At 55.8% G+C, this 17,196-nt stretch overlaps 2 protein-coding genes across 10 annotated transcripts in view; one reads left to right on the top strand and one right to left on the bottom strand.

Annotated features, from left to right (window-relative positions):
- FANCA (FA complementation group A) overlaps positions 1-205 on the top strand; it is a 61,633-nt gene extending 61,428 nt beyond the window's left edge. For all 4 annotated transcript variants that reach the window (XM_032326483.1, XM_032326482.1, XM_032326485.1 and 1 more), the window contains one exon: positions 13-205. In XM_032326483.1, the coding sequence (XP_032182374.1) occupies positions 13-120 (108 nt within the window). In that variant the 3' untranslated portion in view covers positions 121-205. The remainder of the gene's footprint in view (positions 1-12) is intronic.
- ZNF276 (zinc finger protein 276) lies at positions 152-17,099 on the bottom strand. 6 transcript variants are annotated; one of them, XM_032326491.1, is made up of 12 exons: positions 16,773-16,850; positions 16,394-16,742; positions 12,224-12,527; positions 11,879-11,925; positions 11,338-11,784; positions 10,202-10,280; positions 8,897-8,980; positions 3,932-4,042; positions 3,788-3,863; positions 3,347-3,464; positions 821-920; positions 152-745 (listed from the first exon to the last, which is right to left on the bottom strand). In XM_032326491.1, the coding sequence occupies exons 2-12, from the start codon at positions 16,605-16,607 to the stop codon at positions 499-501; spliced, it is 1,827 nt and encodes a 608-aa protein (XP_032182382.1). In that variant the 5' UTR covers positions 16,608-16,742; positions 16,773-16,850; the 3' UTR covers positions 152-498. The 6 variants fall into 6 exon arrangements, 5 of the variants coding, with proteins under 5 accessions (XP_032182382.1, XP_032182385.1, XP_032182383.1 ...); XM_032326494.1 differs by lacking the exons at positions 16,394-16,742; positions 16,773-16,850 and adding an exon at positions 17,016-17,099; XM_032326492.1 differs by lacking the exons at positions 11,879-11,925; positions 16,773-16,850 and having other exon boundaries at positions 16,398-16,676.
- Between the last annotated feature and the right edge of the window lie 97 nt (positions 17,100-17,196).

Genomic DNA, 17,196 nt, shown 5'->3' with positions numbered 1-17,196 from the left:
GTTTTCCCGCAGCTGCTGGCCGCTCGTGGAGACTGTGACCCGGAAGTGAGCGCCGCCCTCCTGAGCAGACAGCAGGCGGTGCCCGATGCGGACCTCTACCAGGAGCCCCAGCTCTTCTGACTGGACCCTGCGCAGTGCACAGCCCAGCTCTTTTGTAAATAATTTATTACAAGCATAACATGGAGCTTTTGCACTAAAAAGTGGATTACAAATCTCCTTGATTGCTTTGGTGGGGATCAGGAATCAATTATTTAAAATCCATCTGGCCCCGAGTCACTCAGTATATGTAGGAAAATGCTGGTCCCAGAGTGGAGGCTGGAAAGGCTACACGAGTTGCACACCGAGCCCACCTTCACCACACGGCAGATCAGTGCCCTCCTGACACACAGGTGGGGGGTACAGCATGGGGGCTCCAGGGGAGTGAGCGAGCAAAGCTGTGCCATCAGGTTGCATATGAGGAACTACCGAAACTGTCTTAACCCCATTTAGCGCCTGGGTTCAGGTGGGCTCGGGCTTGACGGCCTGGCCCTCCACAGTCCCAGGCGGTGGCTCCAGGGGCAGTGCCTTGTCCTGGGTTTGCGTCAGAGGGTGGACCATGGACATGTGCACATTGAGGTTGTGGGCCTTCTCGAACCGCCGGCCACACTGGTCACAGGCAAAGTCCAGCTCGGTCTCAGCCTTGTGTTTAGTCATGTGGTACTTGAGAGACGCCCGTTGCCGGCACTGGAAGCCACAGACTTCACACCTGGGGGACAGGGTCAGGTGAGCGAGGGCATGGGCGCCAGCGCGGCCGTGAGAAGGTGCCCGTCCCCACACTTACTGCAGAGGCTTGGCTCCTGAGTGGCGCATCTGGTGGACGAGAAGGTGCTTCCGCTGCTTGAAGGTCTGTCCACACTCGTCACAGATGTAGTTCCGCACCTCTGCGGGCCAGAGATCCGGTGAGCACCACACGAGAAATGCCCAGCCCTCCCACGGAGCACGGGGACCCAAGCAAGGGGCCGTGCAAACCCAATTTTACTGAGAGACGGAAAACATTTCTAATGTAAAACTTTTTGTTAGAATTGCTTGAAAGTGTCACCTGGCTGAGACTTCGGCAGCTACTGTACACAGGTGAAGCCTGTTTTCTAAAAGAGAAACTTTAGATCTACTCAAGCAGATTCTTAGAGGACATCCAAATCACTAAAGCGTCACTGATTACTACTGCTCTAAAAACCATCCCCATCCCGGGTCCAAGGTAGGGAAGGGGATATCCACTTAGCAAATGAACTTCTTATACTCTTGAACAAAAACCCAAGAGTCCGTTCTACTCCTGGACGTGCGCCTGGGGTGGTGGCGCCTGGGGTGGTGGCCACGAGCCTCTCCCTCACCGCCACTGCACCTACAAAGACCCCCCAACCCGGCTCCCTCCCCTACTAGGTACAACGCACCCTTCCGAGTTCACAGTCCACCCTCTTGGTGTTTAAAAAAAAAAACTGCTAATGGTTATGACCACTGGTGTCTGAACTGGGACACAACGTGAAGTCCCAATTTGAGAATTATTTGTGTCAGATGTTCACGGTGGCTCAAGAGCAAAAAACATAGGAAAAATGGTTTCACAGTGAGACCAACCAATAGATTTGTTCAACAATAAAACTGACGTAAATCTGGGTAAAAAAAGTAAAGTGTAACTTTCTATAGTAAGTCATTTTAACAAAAACAAGTGCAGTTTCTGTTTAGGGATAAACAGATACACAATCCACGGATCATTTAAAGGCGGTGATGCCCGCGCAGGACAGCAGCGCTGTGGGGAGAAGCTGCAGCAGCGGGGCTCCAGCGCACACAGTTCCTGGGCTAACACCGGGGGCACAGATCACGTCGCTCAAGGGAGGGGAGTCCAAACTAAGAAGCGCACACGAGCCCGCGCTGTAATGCGGCTGCAGAGATCGGGCGGGGAGAGAAGAGAACCCCCGGCTCCCACCATCCCACACACACACTTAGGGAACTATCACATCCTCCCAAATACCCCAGAAACGGACCTGAAGACTGGCAAAACCAACCCCACAACTGAAGGCAGGGAGGAGGGAGCCACCTTCGGGGAGAGGAGCAAGAGACAGACTAGCTCTCAGGGAAAAGGAGTCCCCAGAGCAACTGGCTTGGAAAGCCAGAGGGGCCGAGGGCCTGAGCTTCCCGAGTTCTTGCAACTAGTGGGGCTTCAAGCCTGGAGTTGTAAAGGTCCGTGGGCTAGGCTCAGAGAGAGCCCAAGGGCACTGCCGCTCTCGGAGCAAGCGCACAGCCTGTGGACAAACAAGAGCACCTGAGGCCCGTGGGTTGGGGCGGAGGGTACGTGCTCGGCTCAGAGGGCGTCCGAGAGAGACCTCTCTAGGACCAAAGGAAGAGCAGGTACCTCTCCCGCCCCCAGCATAAGCAGAGGTCCACCTCAGGAACCAGCACACACAACAATACTCCATTCCTAACTCCCACCAAACTACCCGCACTCCGCTGGCCTCAGTCCCAGCACAGCAGGCCCCCTTGCCCCGAAGACCTGTCCAAACCCCTGCTCACACCACGTTCCTCGACCCGGGAATTCCGGAGTCTGTGCCAGCAGTTCTCATACGGCCGCCTGCGCACCACCTTCGGACCAGGCACCGCCCACACCGGGCGCAGAGAGCCTCTGCGGACGACTGGTCTGAAGCCTAAAATGGCCAGAACACAAGAGCAGAGCACACCCCCCAACCCTAGCCCCGAGGCGCCAGGCCCTGGGGAACAGGCCCACTACACTGCAGGGCCCCACAGGACTTCTTCAGGCCATTACTCTCAAAAACAGAAAAAGGCACAGACACAAAACGAGAACAAATGGGAAGACAGACCCGCCAGTGCGGAGGGAGGGCGCGTACCACCTTCTAGGTGCTCAGTTTCTACGTGCGTGGGTTACTTTTACAATCCAAAAAGCATGTAATAAATGTCATTTTTTAAAAGTAATGAGAGGGGCGCCTGGGTGGCTCAGTGGGTTAAAGCCTCTGCCTGCGGCTCAGGTCATGATCCCAGAGTCCTGGGATCGAGCCCCGCATCGGGCTCTCTGCTCAGCGGGGAGCCTGCTTCCTCCTCCCTCTCTGCCTGCCTCTCTGCCTACCTGTGATCTCTGTCAAATATATAAATAAAATCATAAAAAAAAAAAGCAATGAGAAACCCCCCCACCACAATAAACTTGCTGAAAGGCACTGGGGTTTCTTCTCGGTCAGTCCCACACCACTTACGCATGACCCTCAAGGCACCAAGGCACAGCCCCAGGCATCTTCAAGGGCATCCGGCCCCCATCAGACCCCAGGGCGACTGTGCAGGCGAGTGTGTGGGAGAACAGGGCACGCACCCGTGTGGATGAGCTTCACGTGGCGCTGCAGATAGCGGTCGATCATGAACACCTTGTTGCAGCCGGGGTGGGGGCAGGGCCTCTCCCTGACCTCCTCATGGTGCTCCTTTATGTGCTTCTGCGGCAGAGACAGCAAGACCCTGAGTGCCCGGGCCAGGAGAGTCCCCCCGCGCCCCCGATCACACAGCACACGCCTCCCACATGCCCTACACGGCAGCCTCAAAGGAAGAGACCCAACCGCCCGTCCCTCAACCAGAAGTGGGTGCTTTTCCCAGGAGTGGAAGGCTCACTTCCTGGGCCCTGGCTGCTCCGCTCTACCCACCGAGAGGCTCTCATGCGGCCCTGGGAACAAGGCTCCGTCTGGCTCTACAGAAACCTGGGCCCTCCCGGTCAGCCACACAAAGAAAGTAAGCCCTGGCCCCGGGGCAAGGCCCTGCTCACCTTCATGCCGTCGGCCCCTCGGTACACAGCCGTGCAGCCCTGGTAAGGGCACTTGTAGATGGTGGGCAGCTCCTCCCTGCAAGGCAGAGCGCGCATGGAGCCGCTGCCCCCACGGGCAGGGCGGCCCCCGACCCGCGCCCTCACCTCTCACAGCGCGGCTGGTTCTTCCAGCCTGGCTTGGGGCCGGGTTTCTTCCGAATTCTTGGTTCTTCAGACTTCTTGGTTTCTTTGCTTTCACTCTTTTTGCCAGAGACCCTAGGAGGGGGGCCAAAAGAACCCCATGGGGCGAGGGGGAAACAACGCGATTCAGGGCTGCTTCTGGGCTCTCGCACGGGGTCGCTCTCTCTCCTTCCCGCTTCTTTCTCCTCCCACAGGAGAGGCTTTCCCCCGGCTCCCGTGGCAGCCTGTTCCGGTCGCAGCGCTCAGCGGCCGGCTTTCAACGGACCTCAGCCGCCAGAGCTAGACCGACTCCGAGCAAAGGCAGAGGCTCTGCACTGCCGCCTCGGGAAGGCAAGGGGCAGGACGGCCGGGCTGTCGGGACTCAAACGTCACTCCCTGAACATCAAAACCGAACACTCCTTGGAGACGTCATGTTAAAGGATGGACTGGGGAAGCTTTAGGGGTCAGTCCCTCCAACAAAGCCAGCACTGGGCTAGAAAAGTTCAGAACCAAGAGTTTTGGAACGTGAATGGAGGTGCCCAGCCACCAGGCGGGGCTCAGAGGGAGATGCGTGTTCTCGGGAGAGCGCGCTGTTGCCCCACAGCTGCCGCCCTGCTCCTCAGTCCTGCGGCTAGGGCCCGCGTGCGCAGTGGGGACCTTTTATTCAGTCTGACGGGTCCCTGAAGGACCAGTTCAGATGCACCAATCTCCCCGTGGGGCCTAGTGAAGATTTAAAGAGACACAGGGTGCCTGTGGCTCAGTGGGTTAAGCGTCTGCCTTTGACTTAGGTCATGATCCCGAGGTCCGGTGATCGAGTCCTGCCTCCGGCTCCGCAATCAGCAGGAATCTGCTTCTCCCTCTCCCCCTCCCTCTGCTCATGCTCTCTGTCTCTCAAATAAAATCTTTAAAAAATTATATAAAGAGAAATGTACATTTTTTCCCTTTTCAGATCCAAACATTTAAAGAAAACTGTCAGAAACAAAAGGAACTTCTTAGGACATTATGCGACAAGCCTCTACCTAACATCATCCTCAACTGTGAAAGACTGAAAACTTTCCCGTAATCAAGAACAAGACAAGGGCGCCTGGGTGGCTCAGTTGGTTAATGACCTTTGGCTCATGACCTTCGGCTCAGGTCATGATCTCAGGGTCCTGGGATCGAGCCCCGCATCGGGCTCTCTGCTCAGCAGGGAGCCTGCTTCCTCCTCTCTCTCTCCGCCTGCCTCTCTGCCTACCTGTGATCTCTGTCTATCAAACCACATCTTAAAAACAAAAAAAAAGACAAAGATGCCCATTTTCACCACTGCTATTAACACAGTATTAGAAGTTCTAGACACAGCAATCAGGCAGAAAAAAGAGAGGGGGTCTAAATTACAAAAAAAAATGACCTCTGTGCACATAACACGATCTCCTATGTAGAAAACCCTGAAGAATCCACACAAAAATAAACAAATTCAGCAAAGCTGCAGGGTACATAATCAACACACAAAAACCAGTTTTAAAAATGAATGATGCAAAACAAAACTTTAAAAATAATTCATTTGCACTAGCATTAAAAATAATAGTTAGGAATAAAATTAACTAAGGAGATGAAAGACTTACACACTGAACACTAAAACATACTGCTGAAAGAAATTTAAAAAGACCTAAACAAGTGGGAAAACACCCCAGGTTTATGGACTGCAGGATTAATATCAAGATGGCACTACTCCCAAAGCAGGCTACAGGTTCCATCCCTAACCCTAACCCAGTGGTGTTTTTGGCAGAAACAAAAGAAGCAATCCTAAGCTTAACATGGAATTAAAAGGGACACTGAATAGCGAGAGGAGTCTGAAAAACAAAGCTGGAGGCCTCACACTTCTGATTAAAAATTATAAAACTACAATAATCACAACAGTGTGGTAGTAGCACACGAACAGACATGCAGACTAACTGAAGAGTACTGAGAGCCCCAAACCACACCCCTCACAAGAAAAATCAACTGGTTTTCTGAGAAGCGCGCCAGGTCCAGTCACTGGGAAAGGACGATCTCGTCAACAAACGGTGCCGGGAGAGCTGCGCGCCCACGGGCCGAAGCACGCAACCGGATCCCAAACTCACCCCATATACAAAAATTAACTCAAATAAATCAAAGACCTAAGAGCTAAAACTATCAAACTGCTGGATGAAAACATGACCGTGGATTTGGCAACAGTTTCTGGAATATAACATCCAAGGTAAAGCAACACGGCGGCCTGGCTGCCTCAGTCAGCAGAGCCTGCAACTCTTTTTTTTTTTTAAAGATTTTATTTATTTATTTGACAGAGATCACAAGTAGGCAGAGGCAGGCAGAGAGAGAGGGGGAAGCAGGCTCCCCACTGAGCAGAGAGCCCGATGCGGGACTCGATCCCAGGACACTGGGATCATGACCTGAGCCGAAGGCAGAGGCTTAACCCACTGAGCCACCCAGGGGCCCGAGCCTGCAACTCTTGATCTTGGGGTTTGAGTCTGAGCCCCACGTTGAACACAGAAATTAAAAAAAAGAAAAAGAAAAGGCAACACAAGTAAAAACAGGTAAATTGGATTTCAAAATTAAAATTAAAACTTTTTGTGCACCAGAGGAAAGTATCAAGGAATGAAACGATGATCCACTGAATGGGAGAAAATGGACTTTACGACTCAACAGCATAAAGATAAAACAAGCCAATTTAAAAATGGGCAAGAGGGCGCCTGGGTGGCTCAGTGGGTTAAGCCGCTGCCTTCGGCTCAGGTCATGATCTCAGGGTCCTGGGATCGAGTCCCGCACCGGGCTCCCTGCTCAGCAGAGAGCCTGCTTCCCTCTCTCTCTCTCTCTGCCTGCCTCTCTGCCTACTTGTGATCTCTCTCTGTCAAATAAATAAATAAAATCTTAAAAAAAAAAAAAAAAAAAAAAAAGGGCAAGAAAAAAAAAAAATAAATAAAATAAAAATGGGCAAGAATAAATAAAAAGAAAAAAACTTTCAAATCCGAAGGGGGAAAAAGGGCAAAAGACTTAAATAGACATTTCTCAAAAAATCTAAGCATGTTAAAAGATGTCCACCATCACTAACCCCTAAGGAAGTGCAAACCGAAATGACAATGGGTACCATGTCAAAACCGAGAGGATGACCACTAAAAAGGAAAACAGGTCTGAATCACAATATTATATGCCTGAAACTAATAGAACACTGTGTTAACGATACTAAAAATTAGAAAAAAAGAGAACAGCCACTGTGGAAAGAAGTACGGATGTTCCACAGAAAATCAAAAACAGGCGCCTGGGTAGATTAAGCCACTGCCTTCAGCTCAGGTCATGATCCTGGAGTCCTGGGATCGAGTCCCACATCGGGTTCTCTGCTCAGCGGGGAGCCTGCTTCCCCGTCTCTCTCTGTCTGCCTCTCCGCCTACCTGTGATCTCTGTCAAATAAATAAATAAAATCTTAAAAAAAAAAAAAAGAGTTGGATGCTTTATCGCCACCCAGGCGCCCCTCAGATACTTGTAGGCCAATATTCATAATATTATTCACAACAGCCAACAGGTAGAAACAACCCAAAATGACAGATGAATGGACCAACACACTGTAGTCTATGCATACAACAGAATGTATTCAGTCATAGAACGGAACCAAGTTCTGATACACGTTACAACACAGATCAATCTAAGACACATTATGTTAAATAAAAGAACCCTATCAAAAAGGACAAATATGTATTTCCACTTCCATGGGCTACCCTGATGTAACTAGATTAGCGGCTGCCGGAGCCTGGGAGCGGGGAAGAGGGAGGTCATTACCTAACAGGAGCAGTTTCTACTTGGGATGATGAGAAGTTTAGAAAGAGCGGTGACGGCTGCACAACACTATTAATGTACTCGGTGCCCCTGAATTAACTGCACATTTACAAATACAAAATGGGGGGCACCTGGGAGGCTCAGTCCCAGCTAAGGGGACCGGCATGTCTGCTAAAACAAAGTCACATGCACGAGGACTACTCAGAGGCCCTGTCCTAGGTTTCCAGCTGTGATTCACACTGTAGCACCCACGGAACCACGTGGCCACCAGGTCTGAGTGTCTCTGTGGGCACAAAGGTGAACCCAGAGCTGTGGCCAGCACACTGTTACCTGGTCCCCCGTCCGGCAGGGCCTGGCTTCTGTTTCTTTTTCCATAGCCGTGAAAACGCAAATGAAAAAAGGAAGTCAGGTTTGCCCTTTAATCTTTGTGCTGCATTTCCCTGGCTGACGGTAGGGTGCTTCCGGTCTGCACTCGCCTGCGAAATGCTCAAGAGCACCAAGCGGGGCGTGGCCAACTGCCGCTGTTCCCGGTGTCCCTGCGCTTCCGGCGGGAGGAAAGTGACCCAAGCGTACACCAGCCTTCCCTGCCAGGACCCAGTATCCTACGAGAACACAAACCCCGAAAAGGGAAGGTCCAGACAAGGCCACAGAGGCACCGGGACAGGGAAGTGGTGTAGAAATCCGTGCCAGAGGCAGATCTGAGAGCAACTGCAGGGCTGGGTCCGAGTCTCCAAGGGCCTCGGCAGGGCAGCAGAAGGAAGTGCAGGGTAGAGGCTCCTGCAGGAACCCTGCCGTGGGCGGCAGGGCAGACATGGCCGCAGTATGCCTGCGGTCAGACCAGGCAGAAGGGAAAGCAGAGAGCTCCCAGAATGACACGGAGTCACATCCACAGGCTCTGCCACTCCCACACGACACAGAGACCAGGTCTCAGCACGGAAATCAGAAAGGCCTCCGGCTGAAGCCACACAGTACTGGGCTAGGGTCGTCAGGCCAAAGAGCAGCGGGGAACGTGTGCTGAGCAAGGGCAGACCAGGAAGCAGGAGCCTTCATTCTCTGCCCCAACTGCTCCCTCCCAGTGACCCTGCCAGGCAGACACAGGTTTCCAGGTTACCCAGGGACGCCATTCCCGCACCCTAGGGACACGGAACAAGACTGCCTCCTTACTTCTTTTCTGCGTAAGGCTCGAAGGATTCGTCGGAGGACTGGGCATTCTGCTTCTTGTCATTTTCATCTTCACTCAGGATGTCCCTAGGGAAGAAGAGAGAACCTTTAGCAAAGGCCTGTGGTGTGTGGCAGATCCAGTGGCGCTTCCCGTCTAGAAACACCATCAAATCTCCAGGCTCCGTGTTCTTGCGCTCCTAACAAGGTCTCAGACACCTAGAAATCCCCAAATTTCTGAACTCCTTCCTAACAGAAAGGGCAGGCCAGCAAACTGAAAACTGACGATCCCCCAGAAGCCACACTCCCCTCACACCAGGACCCTGAACTTGGAAAGAACCTCTCTAGGGGGCCCGGGGTAGCACACGAAGACCTCACAGAGGCAGGCTTCTCAGAAAGTGGACTTTCGACTATGAGTCACTGCTTCCCACAACTGTGAGCACCTATCCAGCTGATGTGTCAGCTGTTGGCCACTGCAAAGGTCACAAAGGCCAGCAAAAGATCTGCGCATCTGTAACCTTTACCCTAAAGCAAGAATTCAGTCTCTACAGGACAGCGGACACGGGCAGGCTGGTGGGCCACAGCCTCGCCTGCAGGCTGCCACGCGTCCAGACGAGAGACTCCAGGCTGGCTGGTGGCCTAGAGGACAGCCTGTGACCACTGCTGGTCCTGGAGGTGTTTTAGCACGCCCACCTGAGTTCTTCCCGCACCTCAGTCATTTGCATTGACACCCCACTAGATCTGAGCCAAAAATCATACTGTCCTCCTCCTCGTGTGTATGAGGGTACGTCTGCATCCCAGTCACAGCTCACGGGGAAAGGGTGTGAGGGCCAGCTGGCATGTGGCTGCCACCACGAGGGGTCCTCAGCGGACAAGCAGGAGGCGGCCCCAGGAGCGAACAGCCCCTGATAGTGCCCTTTCGGGAGCAGCTGGTCCTCCTGCACAGAACCTCTGCCCCAAGTCACAACCATGTCAGGACAAAGGGCCAGAGACTGACCTCGCCTGCTTCAGTAACATCTACGGCTGGCACAAAACCACAGCCTTGAAGGAGACAAGCCAGCAACAGCAGAAGAGCGACCGCAGGACTCTAATTCCACACCCCCCGGCTGCGCTCCTCCTGCGGATGCCTCAGGTCTGGGGGGCCCTCTGGACCAGGAGCAAGGAGCCTGGAAGTACCCGCGGCCGCTCCTCTCCTTCCCACCAAGAGAAGGAGAGGGTCCTGGCCAGGACACAAGCAGGGAGCACACAGGTTGGCGGAGTTTGGTTTTCCAAGGAGGAATTTTAGGCTATTTAAACCCACTCTTCTCTCACCCCTCAGAAAGGTCACTGAACTCGTCTTTTACCCGATCATCCGAGGTTGAAGATGGAACCTGCTTCTCACCCAACCGCCCTGAGAAACAAAGAACAGGGCTCCTGTTACCAACACGGAGCGCAAGCGGTGCTCCCCAGAAAGGAGGCGTGCACCTGTCTTCCTCGCGGGGAGCCTGAGGTCCTTCCACCTTCAATCCCACCCACCTCCCAGTCCCATTCCCCGTAAGGTCCCTGCATAGCCAGACCTGCCACCCCCACATCTAGCCCAGGCACGGGCAGCACCAGCCATCAGGAACCCTAGCCAACAGCCCACATCAGCAAGCCCAGCCCTTCCTAGAGGTTCAGATCCAGTTGTTTCGGGGTGGGATGACCTGCACTTTGTGGATGTTCCGGGACATTTAAAAAAATCATTGTTATCAAAGCATTGCATGCACACAGTAGGGGAAAAAAAAAAAAAAAGCAGTTCTAAGAACCCTCTGACCCAAATCCCTTCTCCCCTCCCAGCATCTGTGCCCCTTTCTCTCTCTGAACTATCTGGGCAGCCACGCTTCTTTTTTTTTTCCCCTGGGTAGCTCAGGTGCACAAACGGAGGCTGCAAGAAGCAGCAGGAAGCCAACCCGGCTGCCCCAGTACAAAGGCCATTAACAGCAACAGCCCAACCACAGCACAGCGGGACGGGGTCCCAAACAGGGGCCCTGTGTCTCCTCTTGGCCAGCTGGCAGAGGAGCCTGTCTATACGAGTCCCGCTGGGATGTCTCAGAGATGCTGGCCGGGACCCAGAGAATGACCTGCAGCTGGCCCAAGGCCGCCTCAGAGGCAGCAGCTGCCCTCTTCCCCCGTGTCCCCCAACAAGGACCCCATTCTTCTGCCTCTCTCAGCCCCCTGGCCCCAAGCAGGCTTGGCAAGAAGACCGGACGGCAGACAGGCATGCCTTTACAAACAGCTGCCATAGAGTCCTTAACCCCTCCCTGGTGTCAGGTGCCCAGGAGGAGATGCTGAGGCTGACTCCTCCCAGAGCCGCTGCATACGACGCCATGACCACGGTCCGCGACAACGCAGACATCCCCCTTCTGCTGAGGGCCCTGCCTGGCTCAAGATTAGGAATCCTGGTCTAACAGCCCACAAGAGCCTCCTACCTGGGGCCCCACTTGAGGGGAAACTTGGCCGAGGTGAGGGGCCCAGCCCAGGCCCTACGGGGTTGACATCTGAAGAAGGATGGGCCATGTCGGTGCTGGGCAGCGTCTCGGTCTCAGCTGGAGCTGTGGTTGCTCTGCCCTGGGAACTCTGAGGGGCAGCCCCAGTGGGGTTGGACCCCCGATGCTGGGTCAGCCACGGGGCCATCTCCTTGTCCCATGTCCACTTGACTGCCAATGCACTGTCCAGCAAGAGGGCCCCGCAGCTGGAGTCGGCATCCATGGTATAGTCGTGGCCCTGGTCACAGCCCCAAACAGCTTGGATGACACCGCAGTACTCGGAGGACAACGTCCTCTGGAGGTTAGGCAGGGCCCCACAGCTGGCTGCGTGTCCATGCACCCATGCCACCAAGTCGCGCAGGCCCTGGGGGCTCGAAGTGATCAGGTCCACTGAGGAAAGGCAGAGAGATGCCACACCCACGGCCAGTCAGCACCCAGTCCACCTGGAGCCTGCCCACACACCACACACAAGGGGCACACTCACCCAAACACGCTCCCTCCTCTGCCCCTGGTGGGGGCTTGGCACCAACCCTGCAAAGGATCAGCACGGCCAGGAGTCAGGCTGGCAGCAAACAAGACGCTCACCAGATCCCTTTCATAGGCCGCCTCTCCCACATGCAGTCCGGAATGTCTCTTCCAAGGGCCACCTCCTGTCTCCTTACACTCAACCCGCCCCCAAGCGTGTCTGTCCAACTCCCTCACACCAACACGCTTGCTCCTCCAGGCACCATGGTCTCCCCACTGCAGAGGCCCCGCCCCCGGCACTCCCCGGCATGCAGGGAGCTCAGGCCCTGAACGCCCACCAAATGAAGGAAGGAGGGTCGCCTACTTCGTGCCAGTCTTCCGGGGGCCTGTCGGGGAGACGTTGACTCTCTGCAAGAAGGACTTGAGGAGGCCGTGGCACTGGTAGAACTGGGCGTGGCAGTTCTTGCAGACAAACTGAGACAGAGCTGGGTCCTGGTGGACGGCCACCCCCAGCAGATGCTGGAAGTCCCTGATGAAAACTCGTTCCCCTGGGGGGGGTCTGTCTGAGCTCTCCCCAGGGGACCTGCCAGAAATGCTGCGGAGACTCCGCGAGGAGAACTTCCCATGGCAGAGGCGACAGTGGCCCATGGCAAGAGCCCGGCCTGTTCCTGGGCAAGCACAGGAGACATCAAGTCAGCAGGCGAGGCAGCTCGCCGCACAGGGCATGGAAGACACAAGCTCCTAGGAAAGGAGCAACATGGCCCAGGGGAGGGGAGGCCCATGTTCTGCCATCTTCCCAGCATCCTCCCAGCTCCAGTGAAGGACCCTCCATGGAGCCTCCCCATATACACGCCGTAGACACACGCCCACATCGGGGCCAAAAGCAAGGCTCTGGCTCTGGGCTCCCAGCTGAACATAAACCCTTTTGGGGGAATGTGCTCAATGGAGGGCCCTACGGTCCAGAAAACCTTTCAGAGAATTCGGAGTGCTCCTACAATAAGGCCAGGATTACCCTGGTAACAAAACCAGACAGGGACACCACAAGACAAGAAAATTACACGCCAAATCCCTGACAAACACAGCTCCCAAAATGCCCACCTAACTCAGCAATGCACTAAGTGGCTCATATACCATGATCCAGTGGGATTTATTCCAGGGGGGCAAGGTTGGTCCAACACTCACAAACCTATCCACGTGATACACGTTCACGAAACAAAGGATACGACTCCTATAAGCATCTCAGCAGATGCAGAAAGTTTCGGACAAAACTCAATGCCCATCATGATAAAAACTCTGAACACAGTGGGTACAGAAGAAAATGCACCTCAACACAATAACGGTCACAGGTATCAAGGCTACAGCTATCATCACACACACAGGTGAAAAGCAGAGAGCTTTCCTCTCCAGGTTAGAAACAAGGGTGCCCACCCTCACTTCTATTCAACATAGTACCAGAAGTCTTAGAGCAATTAGCCAAGAAAAATAAGAACTACCCAAATAAAAAAAGTACAAAAAACTTTCTCTTTTTGCAGATAATATGGTAGTATATATGGAAAGCCCTGAAGACGCCATCAAGAGTCTAAGAATGCTAGGGGTGCAAGTTCCGCCAAGTTGACGGACACAAAATCAACAACGAACTATCAGAAAAAGAAGTTAAGAAAGCAATCCCACTTACAAATGCATCAAAACGAGTAACAAAACCTATGAATAACTTTTTAACAAGGAGGTGAAAAACCTATACGCTGAGAACTTTTAGACACCGATGAAACAGACCAGAGACAAAGAAATGAATATTCTGTGCTCGTGGATTAGAATACCATTAACACGTTCACACTACCCAAAGCTGCCTACAGATTCAGTGGAATCCTGATCAAAATTCCAACGGTATTTTTCACAAAAACAGAACAATCTTAACATTTATATAGAAGCACAAAAGACCCCAAATAGCTAAAGCAATCCTGAGAAAGAGGAACAAAGCCAGAAGAATCACACTTCTTGATTTCAAAATAGATTATACAACTACAGTAACCAAAACAGTACAGTAATAACATAAAAACAGACAAACAGATTAATGTAACCTAAGAGAGCCCGGGGTGCCTGGGGGGGCTCAGTAGGTTGGGCGTCTGCCTTTGTCTCAGGTCATGGTCTCAGGGTCCTGGGATCAAGCCCCGCATCAGGGTCTCTGCTCGGGGGAAGCCTGCTTCCCTTCCTCTCTCTGCCTGCCTCTCTGCCTCCTTGTGATCTATCAAGTAAGTAAATAAAATCTTAAAAAAAAAAAAAAAAAGACCCCAGATATAAACCCAGGCTTATGTGTGGTCAATTAACTTACTAAAAAGGAAGCAAACATATACAATAGGGAAATAACCATCTCTTCTTCAATAAATGGGTATTAGAAACTGGACAGTCACATGCAACAGAAATGAAACTAGGTCCCCAACTTAAATCATAAACAAAAATAAACTCGAAATGGATTTAAGACCTAAGTGTGAGACCTAAAACTGTAAAACTCCTGGAAGAAAACACAGGCAGTAAATTCCTTCTCCTCAGTCTTGGTGATAATTTTTTAGATTCAACATTGAAAACAAAGGCAACAAAAGCAAAAAATAAGTAAGTGGGACTACATCAACGTGAAATGCTTCTCGACTGCAAAGAAAACCATCAACAAAAAGGAAAGGTAACCTACTGAATTTGGGAAAATATGTGCCAATCATATAACAGAGAAAAGATTAATATCTAAAATACATACATTAAAAGCTAACACAGGGACGCCTGGGTGGCTCAGTGGGTTGGCCGACGGCCTTGGGCTCAGGTCAGATCCCGGAGTCCCGGGATCGAGTCCCGCATCGGGCTCCCAGCTCCGTGGGGAGTCTGCTTCTCCCTCTGACCTTCTCCTCGCTCATGCTCTCTCTCTCTCTCTCTCTCAAATAAATACACAAGATCTTTAAAAAAATATAAAAGCTGATACAATTCAAACCCGAAAACACAATGCAACTTAAAAAGAGGCAACAGGGGAGCCGGGGTGGCTCAGTCAGTTAAGTGTCTGACGTGATGCCAGGGTTGTGGGATCAAGCCCAGTGCCAGGCGCCCCACTCAGCGGGGCGTCAGCCTATCTCCCAGGCAGCTGCCCGCTCCGTCCCTCTCTCAAATAAATCCACCTTAGAAGAACCAGAAGGCCGACGTAAACGGCTGTTTTTCCAGAGAAGAGCTTCCAGAGCCGCCCACAAGTGCACGCCCAAGTGCACAGGTGCTCAACAGCGTCCCTCACGGGGACATCGCGACCGGCGCTCGCCCCTTAGCGAGGGTGCGTGCCGGCGAGAAGGGCCCCTTGGGCCTGCTGGCGGGAACGTGAACCGGCCCGGTCTTCATCCGAGTCCCTGCACGTCCTGAGACTGAAGCCACGGGGTGCCCGGCGGAGCACTGGGTCGAGTCCGACTCTCGGCCTCAGCTCGCGTCGTGACCTCCGGGCGACGGCCGCGGAGCCCAGCGTGGAGCCCGGCGTCCCCGCAGCTCCCCGCCCGGCTGACCGTCCGCTTCCCTCGTCCCTCTAACCCTGCACAGCTACGCCCTTCCCGGAAGTGTGAGTGGGGGCTCGCTCTCCCGCCGAAATCCATGCGCAGGTTTTAATTTTCTTCTTTCTAAGACTGACTTATTTACCGCATTTACCTGACAGAGGTCACAGCACGCGGGGGGGGGGGGAGGCAGGCTCCGCGCCGGGCAGGGAGCCGGACGCGGGCCTCGATCCCACGACGCCGGATCGTCCCCTGAGCCGAAGGCAGCGGCTTCGCGCCCCGAGCCCCCTGGCGCCCCACGCATGACCCCTGATAAAGGGCTACTGCCCAGAACACATAAATAATCTGCAAATCTCCACGCCTCCAAGATGAACGCGGACAGACGCCCGGAGGCTTCACGCCCCGCGCCAGCAGGCGCCCCGCGCGCTTTCAGCGGTGGAAGCAGAACCACCATCGGACCCACAGCCGTCCTCCCGCGCCTCTACCCGAAAGGCACGAGCAGCGCGGTCAGAGCGCGCCCCCACGCCCGCCCGCACCGCGGCCCGAGGCACGCCAGCGCGGGACGCCCCTCCGCGCCCCCGCGAGCGCGCCCCCGCGAGCGCGCCCCCCCCCGCGAGCGCGCCCCCCCCGCGAGCGCGCGCCGGACCGTTACTCACCCACGAAAAGGCCCCGCACGCCGGCCCCGAGCGACGACGCCGCGCGAAGGCAGCCGGGTTCCCTCTCGGCGTCCTCGGCACCGCGCCAGGAGCCAAACGCAGCTCACGGGGAGCAGCGCGGGGCCCCGGGTGTGCGCGGCGCGAGCCGGCGGCGACGGTCCCCGGCGGCCACGGTCCCCGGCGAGCCCCGCGCCGCGAGTGAGCCCCGGCGCGGCACGTCCCAGAGCCCGTCGCCGCCCGCACGACCGCGGCCCCGACCCACGAAGGGCGAGAGCGCGCGCGGGGGCTCCGGCCGCACGAGGGGCTCCGGCCCGGGACCCGCCGCTCCCGCTCCCGCTCCCGCCCGCCCCGCGCCCCGGCCCGACCCACCTGCCTCGTCGGCGCCGTCTTCGCCCGGGTCCCCGCGGGCCCGCGCCAGGCCCCAGCCCAGCCGCGCCGCCACCAAGGCCGCGGCCTCGTCCACGCTCGGCCCGCTGCGGGACGGGCGGCCTCGGGTCCGGCCGCTGCCGCTGCCGCCTCCGGAGCCCCCGCGCGGCCCCGCCGCCCCCGGAGACAGGAAGCGACCGAGCCGGTCCCGCTTCATGGCGGCGGCCGCGGCTCCAGCCCGGCCCCCGCGCTCCGCCCCGCTCGGCTCGGCTCGGCTCGGCTCGGCCCCGCTCGGCTCGGCTCGGCCCGGCCCCGCTCGGCTCCTCTCGGCCGTACTCGACCCGGCTCGGCTCGGCCCGGCCCCGCTCGGCTCCTCTCGGCTGCACTCGGCTCCGCTCGACCCCCGCTGGGTGGGCCGGGCCCGGCCTCTCGCCGCGGGCCCCGCGCGTCTGCTCAGCTGGACTCCGGCGCTCGGCCCCGTTCGCCGCCCTGGAAGCGGGGCGGGCCGGTGAGGCAGGGGCGGGGCGGCGAAGGGAAAGGCCGGGAGACGTGGCGGCGGCACGGCAGGGCCCGGGCGTCGGGCACGTCCCAGACGTGGCGCGCGGGGGCCGACGCTTCCACTTACGCGCTCGCAGCGACTCCGGGAGGCCCGAGAGCGCCGCCGCTCCTCCAGCCTCGGGAGCTCGGCGAGTCGAGCGACGGGAGGGGCCGCCGACGCCGGAAGTGCGGCCGCGCCGGCCCCGCCCCTTCCGGCGGTCCAGGGCTCGGGCGGTGCCGATTCCCGCGCGGGCCGCGTTCCGGAGTCG

The sequence above is a fragment of the Mustela erminea genome, chromosome 19, assembly GCF_009829155.1.
Source record: "Mustela erminea isolate mMusErm1 chromosome 19, mMusErm1.Pri, whole genome shotgun sequence".
NCBI lineage: Eukaryota > Metazoa > Chordata > Mammalia > Carnivora > Mustelidae > Mustela > Mustela erminea.
The sequence above is the reverse complement of the archived record's forward strand: the minus strand, read 5'-3'. Positions and strand labels throughout refer to the sequence as shown.